At 37.9% G+C, this 12,766-nt stretch overlaps 2 protein-coding genes across 3 annotated transcripts; one reads left to right on the top strand and one right to left on the bottom strand.

Annotated features, from left to right (window-relative positions):
- The first annotated feature begins 324 nt into the window (after positions 1 to 324).
- LOC120111082 (peamaclein-like) lies at positions 325 to 1,291 on the top strand. The gene is made up of 2 exons (XM_039127482.1): positions 325 to 519; positions 773 to 1,291. The coding sequence occupies exons 1-2, from the start codon at positions 432 to 434 to the stop codon at positions 961 to 963; spliced, it is 279 nt and encodes a 92-aa protein (XP_038983410.1). The 5' UTR covers positions 325 to 431; the 3' UTR covers positions 964 to 1,291.
- Positions 1,292 to 6,344: 5,053 nt separating this feature from the next.
- On the bottom strand, positions 6,345 to 11,556 carry LOC103705329 (FRIGIDA-like protein 3). 2 transcript variants are annotated; one of them, XM_039127484.1, is made up of 4 exons: positions 11,334 to 11,556; positions 7,786 to 8,871; positions 7,397 to 7,563; positions 6,345 to 7,144 (listed from the first exon to the last, which is right to left on the bottom strand). In XM_039127484.1, exons 2-4 carry the CDS (start codon positions 8,840 to 8,842, stop codon positions 6,530 to 6,532), a joined length of 1,839 nt encoding a protein of 612 aa, XP_038983412.1. In that variant the 5' UTR covers positions 8,843 to 8,871; positions 11,334 to 11,556; the 3' UTR covers positions 6,345 to 6,529. The 2 variants fall into 2 exon arrangements, with proteins under 2 accessions (XP_038983412.1, XP_038983411.1); XM_039127483.1 differs by having other exon boundaries at positions 6,345 to 7,141; positions 11,334 to 11,438.
- Positions 11,557 to 12,766: the final 1,210 nt, after the last annotated feature.

Raw genomic sequence — 12,766 nt, forward strand, 5'->3', positions numbered from 1 at the left:
ATTCCAGTGCACCGACTCCATCGCTTGTAGGAGACTCGCATAAGACCTCCCCAAGGTCCCCACCACACGAACGGAAACTCCGAGGCTGCTTCCCTTCTGGCTTTTCCTAGTCCAAGAACGAGAGACGTCGAGAGCAATTAATATAGGCCAAAATGGAGCTATCTAGAACGAGACAAGTGGTTCTCGGAGCTTGCTTGGGCTGCAGTGCGTTTCTCCTTGCTTTCAAGCTTTTCCTCACCATCCTCTTAGATGCCAGCCCATAGGCCACTGCACCAAGTCCCACCTGCCACTCCCTTTGGCTCCTATAAATACCCACCCTTTCCCTCACCAAAACACAAGTCAAGTTCTGGTATTCTACTCCACTCTAGCTACAGACAATCTCATCTCCAAACATCTCCCAGTTCGCCCTTCTTTTTAAGTCTTGTAGAAAGATGAAGGTCCTCACTGCTGCATTGGCCCTTTTGCTGCTCATTCTATCATCCTCTTATCTCCAAGCTGTGCATGCCATGGCCGGCTCAGGTAACAATATCAGAACTCCTAGTGCCAAGCTCACAAAAAAAAAAAAAAAAAACTCCCTTCACCTTATAAACCTTTCAATCTTTGGCAAGAGTCACTGCATTTTGATAGGTGGGTGCCACCCCACCAGCAAGTCATGCTTCTTTCCAAAATGAGAGTTTGTTCTTCATAAACTATTTTGTTGTAGCATTTTTTTGGGTCTGGTTTTGATGTTTGATTGGGTTGATGGGGTGGTTTGGTTTTGTTTTTGTGGCAGCTTTTTGCGACTCCAAGTGCAAAGTGAGGTGTGCCAAGGCCGGGGTGATGGACCGCTGCCTCCACTACTGCGGGGTGTGCTGCGAGGAGTGCAAGTGCGTGCCCTCTGGGACTTATGGAAACAAGGATGAGTGCCCCTGCTACAGAGACAAGGTCACCAAAAATGACAAGAAGAAGCCCAAGTGTCCTTGAGTCTTAATGAGCTTAAATGCTACTTAGTAGAATCCTATTGGCAAACTTATAATCATAAATTGGTGGTCCGGGTCCTGTAATGTTATTGGTAATAAAGTATGGTAGCAGTATGCAAATCGCTTTAGAAGAGAGTATGTTGGGTTTCATTGAAATAAATAATGGAAAGTAAAGAGAGAGCCAACATGATATGCGACCAAGGGAAGTGTGGAGCTCTCTCTTCCTATGTGTTTTGCTCCATGGTACGTTTCCTTCTTGGAATGGTGTTGTGGAGATCATCTTGTTAATTGTATGGCCAATTGGATTCTTATATATAGACCAGATCTCTCTCTCTCTCTCTCTCTCTCTCTCTCTCTCTCCCTCTCCCTCTCTCCCTCTAAAAAGATGGTGAGAATACCAACAAAATTCTCCCAATCTTCTTCACCTAAATTACTTCATTTTATTTCTTTAGATCACTATATTTAAATTAGTCAATTTAGCATTATGAAGTACTGGAATGATAAAGCTTAGTGGAGAGTGAACGGTGCCATTTGGTGTAGTGACGATAGAAGAGACAAATGGCAAACATACGTTATGTATGAATTATTTTGTCCACAAGTCGAATGTAAATATTATATTACACAAAAAGCATCTATAAAATCAAAACTGTAAGAAAAATATGAAATGATACTAAAAGAAAAAAAAAAAAAGCTAATATCAAAATCAATGGATGACTATTTGAACATATTAGAGGTTACGTCTTTGATAATAACTATTGGTCAGGATGAGATAGAATTTCCTATGCAGATCGTATGTGGCATATAAGTTACTAAATATCTAAGGCATGCTAAACCCATACGAGATTGACCTAGTCGTTTAGGTCACTGGTTAGACCGAGTTTGCATTAAAATATTAAAAATAAAAAATTATTAAAATAAAAATATATAATATATTAATAAAACTTTACATTAAATACCATTATTACTCTTTAATTATAGCACAAATAAAATAATTATGCGTTATATATTTTCAAGATCTCGTAAGAAAAATCATATATAAGTGTAGGAACCCATAGGAGTTATTGATATTTTAAATATTTTTAAAAATAAAGTTTTGAAAAAATTGATATTTATATAAAATCAAAATTTATTCTAATTTTATTTTTGAATTAATTTAATATGTTATTATTAATATTTGATTATAATAGATAAACTTATTTACTATTATTCTATTACAATTTTATTTTTATCTATAATTTTGTTATATTTATTATTATTATTATATTACTATAAATATAACTATATGCGTATATATTTAGAATTGAATTGATTTAATTAAATTATAAATATTTTCATATTGAATGAATATTTCATACTGAATAAATAATTTGAATCAATATTGAAATATTAACAAATTTTTTCCTCAATTTGAATTCATATGTACAACTCCTATGATAACTGTTGTTGAAAGAAAAATCAAAGACTTTTGGGCTTTTCTCATGGATAGGTTATATTAATATAGAATAAAACAAAGTATATTTATTTTTTCTTTTCTATCAAAGAAAAAAGCAATTATTTTTATAAAAATAGCGAACAAAATATAAAATACCCTAATATACATCAACTTGTTATCTAGTTATCTGAAATTATATGAATAAGGAAAGTAAACTATTAATGTAAAGTGCTAAGCATGGTTGAGTAGTTCTTCTGTCTTCGGTTGTAGAATGCCTGCCGCAAGCTCTTCATATTTTTGGAAAAACTAGAGGAGGCCTGAAAGCAAGCCCCTAAGCTCGTAGAACCAGCAGGTTATATAAAAGGTATTTTGCATGTATACCCCTAAAAATGTGATCTTTCATATTCACTTCTTGAAAATCACTAATTTGGCATTTATACTTTTCAATTCACCATATTTTAGCAGTGTTCTCTCTCTGATTATATTTTCAGCTAACGATTGTTCACAATTATCCATTTTTAATATAAAATGACACTAGTTTTCATTAATACATTAAAAAAAATTAATATTAGATTTGCATTAGAAAGAGTTATTGTTGCATAATTTTATATTTAAAACAATTATTTCAACCATAAGCCAACAATCTAACGGAAAGGATATTATTGTGAAAACAGGATAAATTCAAGAGTATATATACAAATAATGATTTTCGCATAGTAAATGTGCAACCTATATATATATATATATATATATATATATATTTGTAGGGTAAGAGCATGCTAAACCCTTTTATGTGAACGTAAGCTGAAAAGTGGACCATCGCCATATGAAAATTGGAATCAAACTCCTGAGCTCTCATCTAAGAGATGAGAGGTAATACTGTCCCAGCTAACACCCAGTAGTGACACAAGCTCATCATAACAGCTGAGAAAAAGTTTGCTCACCTCAAGCCCTAAATCCATTGTAAAACATCCTATTATACGTTAGATTCCCATATCCATTATTATACTTTCTCAGTTACACTTTTTTAACAAAACTATCAAAAAAAAAATGTTTTGTATCACCAGCCCGGTAACAGTTCTTGGTCTTCACTACTGCATGGTTTTCCAACTCAGACGCACCCCTTTACAATGAGTCACTGACTTCGTATCCGTGGGTGAGCTTGTATTCCAAATAGGCTGAGGGCCAAACTCCTTCGACCAGCAACAAACTTCAGTATAATCACACGAGCCATTCAAGTTGACAATATTGTTCGTAAAGAATCAATACAATATTTGCTTCATTCAATAGCTATAATTTATAATAGTTGGAGTCAAAGTTCGTCGTCTCGGTACCGGACTCTATACCTGTGCCAAACTAGCACAGCATTGATACAGTACATGGTACGAAATTTTTTTGGCATATTGAACCGGTACAGTATAGTATACTCTATACCGTTTGATTTGAACCGACACAGCCATAACATCCGCCGGCTTGTATATTCCTGGCCCTCTGAATTTATATCTCCAGAAGTACCATAGAAGATAGATATTACGAGACTTTAAGTAATCAATGTAATGGCGTCAATTTTATAAATATCCTCCGTCTCAACAATTCGCAAAACAAAGCTATACATAGATGATGGATGGAATTTCAAATGAACCAAGAAGGAAGAGGATATCTAGAAATTAAGGGAGGTTGGTTTCTATGAAAAAGGTCAGGGAGAAAAAGATATACAAATCTCATTCCCCATCTTCCACTAGATCTTTCAACAAATATACCCCAATGTCATTCCATGTCTTCTACTATATCTTTCATCATAGAGTCCATGACTACAAGGCTAGGGAGGTGGACGTGATGTTATACATGAGCGTACAAGGATGGCTACACAAGGCAATTGTATGACTAAATTAAGCACCTTTTTAAAATGCTAATTTTTGTGCTTTGGTTGCCCAACTTAGCTCATTTGTGAAGGATAGTGTATCGAGAGACTCTAATATCTTTATAGGCACTTTGGAGTAAGAGTGTCGGTCGATGAGAGATAGGTATGTTTAATTTGTTGTTAATGTTGGGCAAAGTGGATGTATTTGTTACCCCATGCCGCACATTAAGCAAGAAATGTGAAACAAATAAACTATGAATCTTTGTGAATACTGCAAAGTTGTATTCTTCTTTGCATCCAATTACTTAGTTCAAGATCCATTCAGAACTTGTTCTTTCTCTTAGGGAAGAAGGAGAGATTCCATCGACTATAATTGCCCTTGTGATTTTGTATAAAACATTTTTGATTTTCTCCTCCTCATGCAAAGGAGCTTGAATTATATTAAGAGCATATTTGAATATCGGAAGATAATGACAGCCTAATAAAATTCTCTGATAAAGATTTCTTTTCTGACAACATGTTTAGGACTGCATGGTAGAAAGAGATCAAGGCTACTGAATTTGGCAACTGATTCTTATTTTTCAAGGATAAGTAATCACTTCTCTAAGGTGGTTTATCTTACCCCTGGCAAATTGGGATTTGGTACCTATCCAGCTAGTTCAATCACCATCAAATTCTTTGTTTCCATCATGATTTCAAAAGATCTTATTAGATTGATGAGATGCTTGTCATATTCATATAAGGTCTAACAAAACAAAAATAGATAATGGTGTATTTCTCTTTTCTTTTCTTTTCTTTCTTTTTTTCTTTTGAAAGGAGGGAGGAGTGAACCCGAGTCACTTCATTAGTGAAATGAAGTTATATCCGAGTAGTGTAGGCCTCAATGAGTGTTTCTGGTCTGAGGTAGAACAGAGAAAAGGCAACATAAAGGAGCAAGCACTTTTACAAGATTATAGAGGGATTCTAGAACTTTATCCTTAACTTAGTGATTCCAGGAATAGACAAGAGCCGAAACTTTTCTCAGAACCATCGATGGACTAGCTGATTCTTCCAAAAAATTCTTCTATTTCTTTCCTTCCAGACCTCCCAAGACATAGCTGTTATGAGGGTGTGAAGGGCTAGGTGAAGATGATTTGAAGAACAACTTTGAAAAATCCAATACTGTAGAATCTCCTGAGTTTTCTCTAAATAAATGCAGCGAAGGGGCAAAGTAGCAGGATGTGGTCTAATGAATCTGGACCAGCTTTGTATAGCGGGCAGCAAAAAGACATGGACCTAGCTTTTTCAATTTCGAAGCTCTCCATTGCTGAGTTTGTTTTTGAGTGCCAGCTACATAAAAACTTTGAAAAGGGCCAGGTATTAGGTTCCTCTATGAATTTTTTACAAGTTTTCTATAAAAATTAGATGATTCATGACTATTCTCTATCTATGCTACAATTTAAGTGTAGCGTAGAATATAAATCCATATGACTTAAAGAGCATTATTATATAAAATTATTGATATCTTTAATATTTTATTTTTAATTATATATATATATTTTAATGTAAATCCAGTCCAACTAACTGATCTAACAATTGAACTGGACCCAGATCCTTGGCTAGCTCGATCTCAGGTTCGGATTTAATAACTTCACCGTATCCTTATGTAAAAGCATGCATCTTGGATAGCAATTCTGTTCCCATCCATTACAATTATGCTATATACATTTATCCTCAACCTTAAGCTATATTCAATATTTAATATATATCCTGAGGTGGCGTTTGGTAACCCCAATGAAACCACTAAGATAATTTTAGATCACTGACAATCCTTATCCTAGAATAATCTGATCCTAGATGATCTAAGATCCCCTTCACCACCTAGCCAGATCCTGAGCAGCTGGATGAACAGCTTTAGAGCCTACCTGGGATGCCTGGTAAAACTGGGCATTGCATCACATAAAAGAAGAAGTGAGTTTCCGATTCCAGCAATTAAGCTGGCATTCCATCAACCCTTACCAGAGTGAAAAATTCTGTGGCTGTAGATCTCACTAAAACCACGGTTGGTGGAGACAGTCCTGCAGAGAGGGCAATCTGAATGTTCATACAGATCAAAACTCTAAACAAGATAAACTATGATAAATTTGTAACCATGGGTACAAAATACGGTAGAATGGATTCTAGGGTTAAAATGATAATAAGGTCTGAGTTACCCACTAGACATAAGTCAAATACACCCTCCAATTCTCACATGCTCATGGAGCAGCTAAAAGCAACCTACAGTCATTCAAGCCCATATTACATATAAGATTGGTGAGATGGCTGCAAACCACTGCCTGGATACATATAAGATTGGTTAGATGGCTGCAAACCACTGCCTGTATAGCTTCCATAGTTGGATGAAGAAGATGGGACTCCAGTGCCCATATAATTGCCATAGCTGTTTGGAGCAGCTCCAGTGCCTGTAAAGCTCCCATAACTTGATGCAGCATTATAAGGTGCAGGAGGGACTCTCTCGTCTGGGTAATGATATGGCCTCTGGGCATTCACTGGCTGACCATAGGAAGCATACGATGGTGGCTCATAAGTGGGAGGTGCATTGTAAGGGTACCTCTCAGGGTACCTTTCTGCAGCACCAGCATACAGTCCCCTCTCATCAAAAGCTGTAGGAGGGAGTTGCCTAGTTTCAGCAGCAAAAGCAGGCCTGCGAGGAGCATATTCTCCAGTGGCTCGAGGCTTTTTCGGTTGGAGCTTGGCAGCTTCCCCCATTCGTTTCTTATCATATTTAGCTTTCTCAAGCTGAGCAACCCGTTTCTGGAGAGGCTCAACAGGGTACTCTTCTTGTAGCTTGTAGTCTTTAATGCACCTGATGACTGCCCTTAGTGCACCAAGCTCCTGAGCATTGGGATCCTTCTGTGGCAAGTATTATTTTGAAAGAACTGGGTAAGTGTATCGATCAGAATGTGAGATTGACAATAAAAGAAGACACTATACACCAGAAGTAAATAATATTGCATAATGGGGGCAGGCAGATGGGTTCCAATTCTGCCACCAAAGACAAACATATAGTGGCACTTCAAGACTTCAAACATTTGTCCCTGAAGTTTTCTGGGAAAAAATAGTACATATTCACATATATTACACAAAAATATCAGATATACTAACCTGCACATTGCCAGTGCTTGTGCCCCCATTTTTTTTCGCATTTTTCAAGTCCTCTAAGTATGCCTTCAATAAAGGCACAGGCGGAAAGCTCTCAGTAAGCTGGAAAACATGTGCAAAATGAACAGCATCAATCTGTCTCCCTCTGTTAATCAAATCTTCAACCACATCTGCAACGAAGACAACGCTCTCAGAATCAACATACCAAGTAAATATAGAGCATTTCACTAGCTAATGTCCTAATTTCAATTTGTGACATTTTGTAGTTCACCTTCGATTGCTCTAAACAGGTATCCTTAGATCTCCTCTATGCCCGTACCTAGTGGGCACCCTAAAGAAAGAAATGGTCATGAGTCATTGGAACCCTTATGGTCAGTTTGTAGGATACCAACCTGGCATTTTTTGTGTTAATCCAAGAGAGCGGCAGAGCTGAGGTGCCTGCCGGCGACGAGAGACAGCAATGACGAGCTTGCAAAGTTCGTCTTCATCAAACCCTGGCGCAATGTTAAATGTTGCAAGAAGCTGTAGGAATGCTTGTGCTTCCAATGAATATCCATTAGAAGCATCTATGTCCACACCAGCCAACTTGGGCTTCCATTCATCAGCAATTGCCTTGGCCTGCTGCTTAATTTCAGAGCTAACAGGGTGATCAACACCTGGCTCAGTGATCCCCAAGAGAGGGGCGGCAGATTCCATCAATACAAGACAGCTTCTGCGCAGGCCCTGTAGGGCACTGTCCTCATTCCCTTGTAAATTAGATTGGTCCGGAGGGTACAATCCCTCCAATGAATCCAGCACCAATTGGGCTGGCTCAGGTGCATATTTTAATGCAAGAGAAAGTTCCTCACGTAGGGTGGCAAGGCTTTTCCAATTTTCTGAAATAAATTTCAGAAGGCCTTTTGCATCCATCTGTTCACAAAGTTGCTTCAATTGAGGACGGGGCTTAATCTCAACAGCCACAGCTTCAGCTAAATCACCTGATCCATTATCAGGATTTTTCTCCGCTGACGCAGGAGTTGCATTAGGATCATTGAGAGAAGTGCTTACCTTTTTAATTTTGCTTTCCCTGATATCAACTGGCTCAGGAGATGCCACCTTGTATTTCTTGCGTGCCTCTGCTATGGCAGAAACAGCAATATCTCTCAGTTCCTGAAGACGATCCAATGAAGATTGTTCTTTTGCAGCAACAGAAGCCTCTCTTTCTGCAATTAATGCATGAGTCTCAGATTGCTTTTCCTCAAACATCCTCTGTTTCTCTGCTACTTCATCAAACTTATTCTTTAATGACCTCTCCAGGTTGTGGACATGTTCTTCAATGTCGTCCCACTGGATCTTGTTTTGCAAAGACGACTCTCTCTGGGATTCCAGTTCCTCCAATGCTTTTCCAAGAAGTTCCAGCATAGATGTTGCCGATTCAATACCCAGAGTAACCTTTTCAATATCTGCCATAGCTATTTTGCAGTTGTCTATTAAACAACCTGCAGCACAGGTCATCCATGGTAAGCAAAAGGAGAAAAAAAAAACTAGCGACTAACTACTGCAAAACCAATTATTTTCACAACAGCAGATTAAGATGAACTTAAAAAAAAGATGCAGGTGCATGAGAGGAGGTGAAAATACCTTATGCAGGATAATTAACTGCTAACAACCGCATAAAAACATAACATCATAGAAGTTACAATAGCTCTGGTTAAACATCATTTAACTTTACAAGAATCGAAGACAATGCCCAATAGATATTCTGTTTCTTTTTTAAAAGAATTTCTGGTTGAATAGCACTTGATATTCATGTTATGATTTTCTTCAAAGGAAGGGTTGGGTTTAGATAGAGAACGAGATATGCTTAAAAATCCCTAGTCAACCAACTCTACAGATGCATTAACAACTTTTCGAAACTACCACGTGCTAACTATTAGCTTTGCTTTCAAATAACCTCTAGTCTTTTGCAGACTTCTGAAATTTCTCATAACTCAGTGACCATAAGGCAAATTCCACCAGCCCTGAAGCCCGAAACTCGGGGTGTATCGAGACTATTGGAGTTGGAACACTAATCTCATGCTTATGAGAAGGAAAAAGTGTATCACAATTACTCCTCTATTTTGTTCAGATATAGAGCTTTAAAAATAACAAGAATCAACTAAATCAGCATACTGTATCACAATTACTTCTCTATTATGTTCAGAAGAAGAGCTGTAAAAATAACAAGAATCAACTAAATCAGCATTCCTCCTTCCTGAGTTCTAAACAAAATGGACAAACAAAGATCACCGACCATAACTCAAAGGAAAAGGAAAAATGCATAAGAGCTGGTTTTTATGTAACACAGGTTCTAAAAGTTAGAGTCACGTTTTCTTCTAAATCAGCTTTCAGGAAGGTTGAAATTTTGCAACAAAATGTAAAAGTAAATGCAACAGTCTTCAGTGAAATTTTAAGATATGCTGTAAAACTTCATTATGTCTCGATTTGAATAAATAAGATGTCTACTCTATGCAATTCCCAGATGTCAATGAATAAAGTAATAACTGCTGCAGGTGGGTTGAGCGCCCAGATTGCCCAATCTGGACTTGGCTCAGACTCCGTATGGATCCCAAACGTAGACCGATATATTAAATCACATTAGATAAGGCCCCTACAACTTTGGACTTGGTTCAATCTATTAAGAAAAAAGTAAACAGTTTAGCAGTCAGTTGTAATCCATAAATGTAGACCTAACTTAAACTGGCTCATTAGGTTAACCTGCCTAAATAAATATGTCCTTCCGCTTTCCACTAGCTTGACAATGGTGAGCCTTGGCGTAGCAGTACAGTTGCTCCGTCGTGATCTGAGCATCATGGGTTCGAAACACGAAAACAGCCTCTTCGTATGTGAGGGTAAGTTTGCGTACATCTAAACCTCCCAAACCCATAGCAGCTGGAGCTGAGCTGCCTTTTTTTCCACTTAACACTCGCTTTAGACTAGGGGCAGCACAACCATCAAAGAGCTAGCAAATGCCCAGCCACTTTGCATCTCTAAAGCCAATTGGGAATGAGATGGATTTAGGTCAAGACCCTAGACGTAAAGCTAAAATTCATATAAATTTCAGTTTTGCCTGGATTTCAAATTAATCCATTGGACAAAAGCCCAACACAAAAACCTAAGACAATTAGATCTATTAAAATTTCTCTCTCTATCTATCTCTCTCTCTCTCCCCGTCCCACCCAAATCCATCCATCCATCCACCTTCCTCAATAAAAACACCATTCTTCCTCGGCTCCACAGAACACAACCAAAATTTTCGCCTAACATTGTAGAACGTATCAAACACAAAAATATTTCCTTAACTAGGTCTCACAATTTTTCAATTATAGACACAACACATGCATATTCAGAGACCTTTTTTTCATTTCTTCAATCGCAATGCCATATACCCAAACGCACTCTGAAAGTAGATAAATTAAAACAAACGGCAAGTCAATGTTACATTCAAGCAAAGAACTAAAAATTCACTTTCCATCGTACTGCAACGATTAAAAAATTAACACAATCAAAGAAATAGAAAATTCACTTTTCGGTGTTACTGCTATGATTAAAAATTATATTTAAGCAAATAAATACAAATGCGCATTTCCTGCTACTATTCTATTTAAAATATTCAAAAAACTCTAATTTAACAGGTGCCCATATCACAAGCAATCGGACGCCCAAAAAACCTCACGAGATGAAGCAAAAAGATTTTCATTAGGGCATCGAATCATCAGCTGAAAGGATAGAAGGAGAGCAAACTCTGATTCCTGTCCCAAATTTCATCAAAGAAAGATGGAACTGAGCTCACCAGAGCAACAAAAAAAAAAAGTAAAATAGGGCATCTTGTTTGGATTAAACGTATGTTGATGCCTTCAGAGGAAACCTGATTTCAGAAAAGCGGATTGAAATCCAAGAGGAAAGAAGAGAAAACCCATACCTTCGGTGATGAAAGAAAGAGGCGAAATGGAGAAACCCTTGAAGGATCGGGGCGGCGAGAAGCCGGGGCTGGGGGCGGGATGGCGGGGGGGGGGGGGGGGGGGGGGGAGTGAAAACCCTAGAAAGAACCGCCTTCGGGAGCGGCGCAAAGGAGGCAGGGAGTCCCGGTCGCGAGGACGGATATGGTGTTCCCGCGGGCTCAACGCTGGAGATATCGAGTTCGTTTCTCATCCGACGGCTAGGAACAGCTTAACGGTGGGCGTAACCTTGGTTCGGGTTTGGGCTTGCCATAACCTACGAACATTCTAGTCTCTTTTCTCTCTCTCCCTCATATCTTCTCTCTCTCATCTCATATTTTTTTGTTTTCTTTTGGCTCCAACCCATATTTCTGTTTTTTTGTTTATTTTTATCTCATCTCCTGAGAGTACCTCTCTCCCATTTTTTAATAAAAATATATATCTCGGTTGGGTGGATCTAGAGAGCACCGGTGGCATAGTTGAGTACCACCTCTTGCTTCGAGATATTCGGACTATGGTAGGTGGAAACGTCATTTTTTAGGTCAAACATATATATAGAGAGGCTAATGAAACTGCATATTGGGTAACCTCAAATGTGGCTGACCACTATGGAGCTCTATAGGTTGGTGAGAAGAAGTTGCCTATAGCACTCCGTGACTTATTATCTTTTGATTTCTTTAGGTGTATTCATACTAGAAGTGTACATGTCATCTGTTGTAGCAAAAAAAAAAAAAAAATCTCTTTCTACATCTCATATATTGTTCGTTGATGACTGCTTATTGATAGTCAAGCCGACAACCAAAAACTATCTATGCCTAAAAATGATCATAGATTTTTATTTTGCATTATCAGGATAGGCTATCAATGAAGCTAAGCAACCTATCACTTGTAGTCCAGCCACGCCTTCATCTGTCAAATTACAAATCAGGCGTATCCTGCAAATACACTGAAGGGAGTGTGGCAATACTTGGAAGTGCCCTTATCCTTCTAGCAGACTTCAATTATCTTTTGGAAAAGGTGGCAAATAGAATGCATGGATGGCAATGGAAGGCTCTATCCTCTTGCTCTAGCCAGTATTAGCATGCATCTACCCTTATATACTCTGTTTAGTGTAATAAGAGGTATTACTCGGTGCGATTGGACATGATTTTTAGATAGGAGAACTATAATGAGGAGGATGATAAACCCAATCATGATCTACTAAAAGGAAAGTAGCTTTATTGCTAAGTCTTCAATTTATGTTCCAAATACAGTTCTGAAAAAAGATGGGAAAAGAGTTTAGAAATTTCTTGTGGGGTCATTCCTATGAAAAGAAAGGTCTGCACCTACAAACTTTCCAGCAAAACAACATCTCTTGCTGACCAAGCTTGCTGCAGAGGTAGTGTTACAAAGACAAATCATTATGGAGTCAGGTTTT

This window comes from Phoenix dactylifera, chromosome 6 (genome assembly GCF_009389715.1).
Source record: "Phoenix dactylifera cultivar Barhee BC4 chromosome 6, palm_55x_up_171113_PBpolish2nd_filt_p, whole genome shotgun sequence".
Classification (NCBI taxonomy): Eukaryota; Viridiplantae; Streptophyta; class Magnoliopsida; order Arecales; family Arecaceae; genus Phoenix; species Phoenix dactylifera.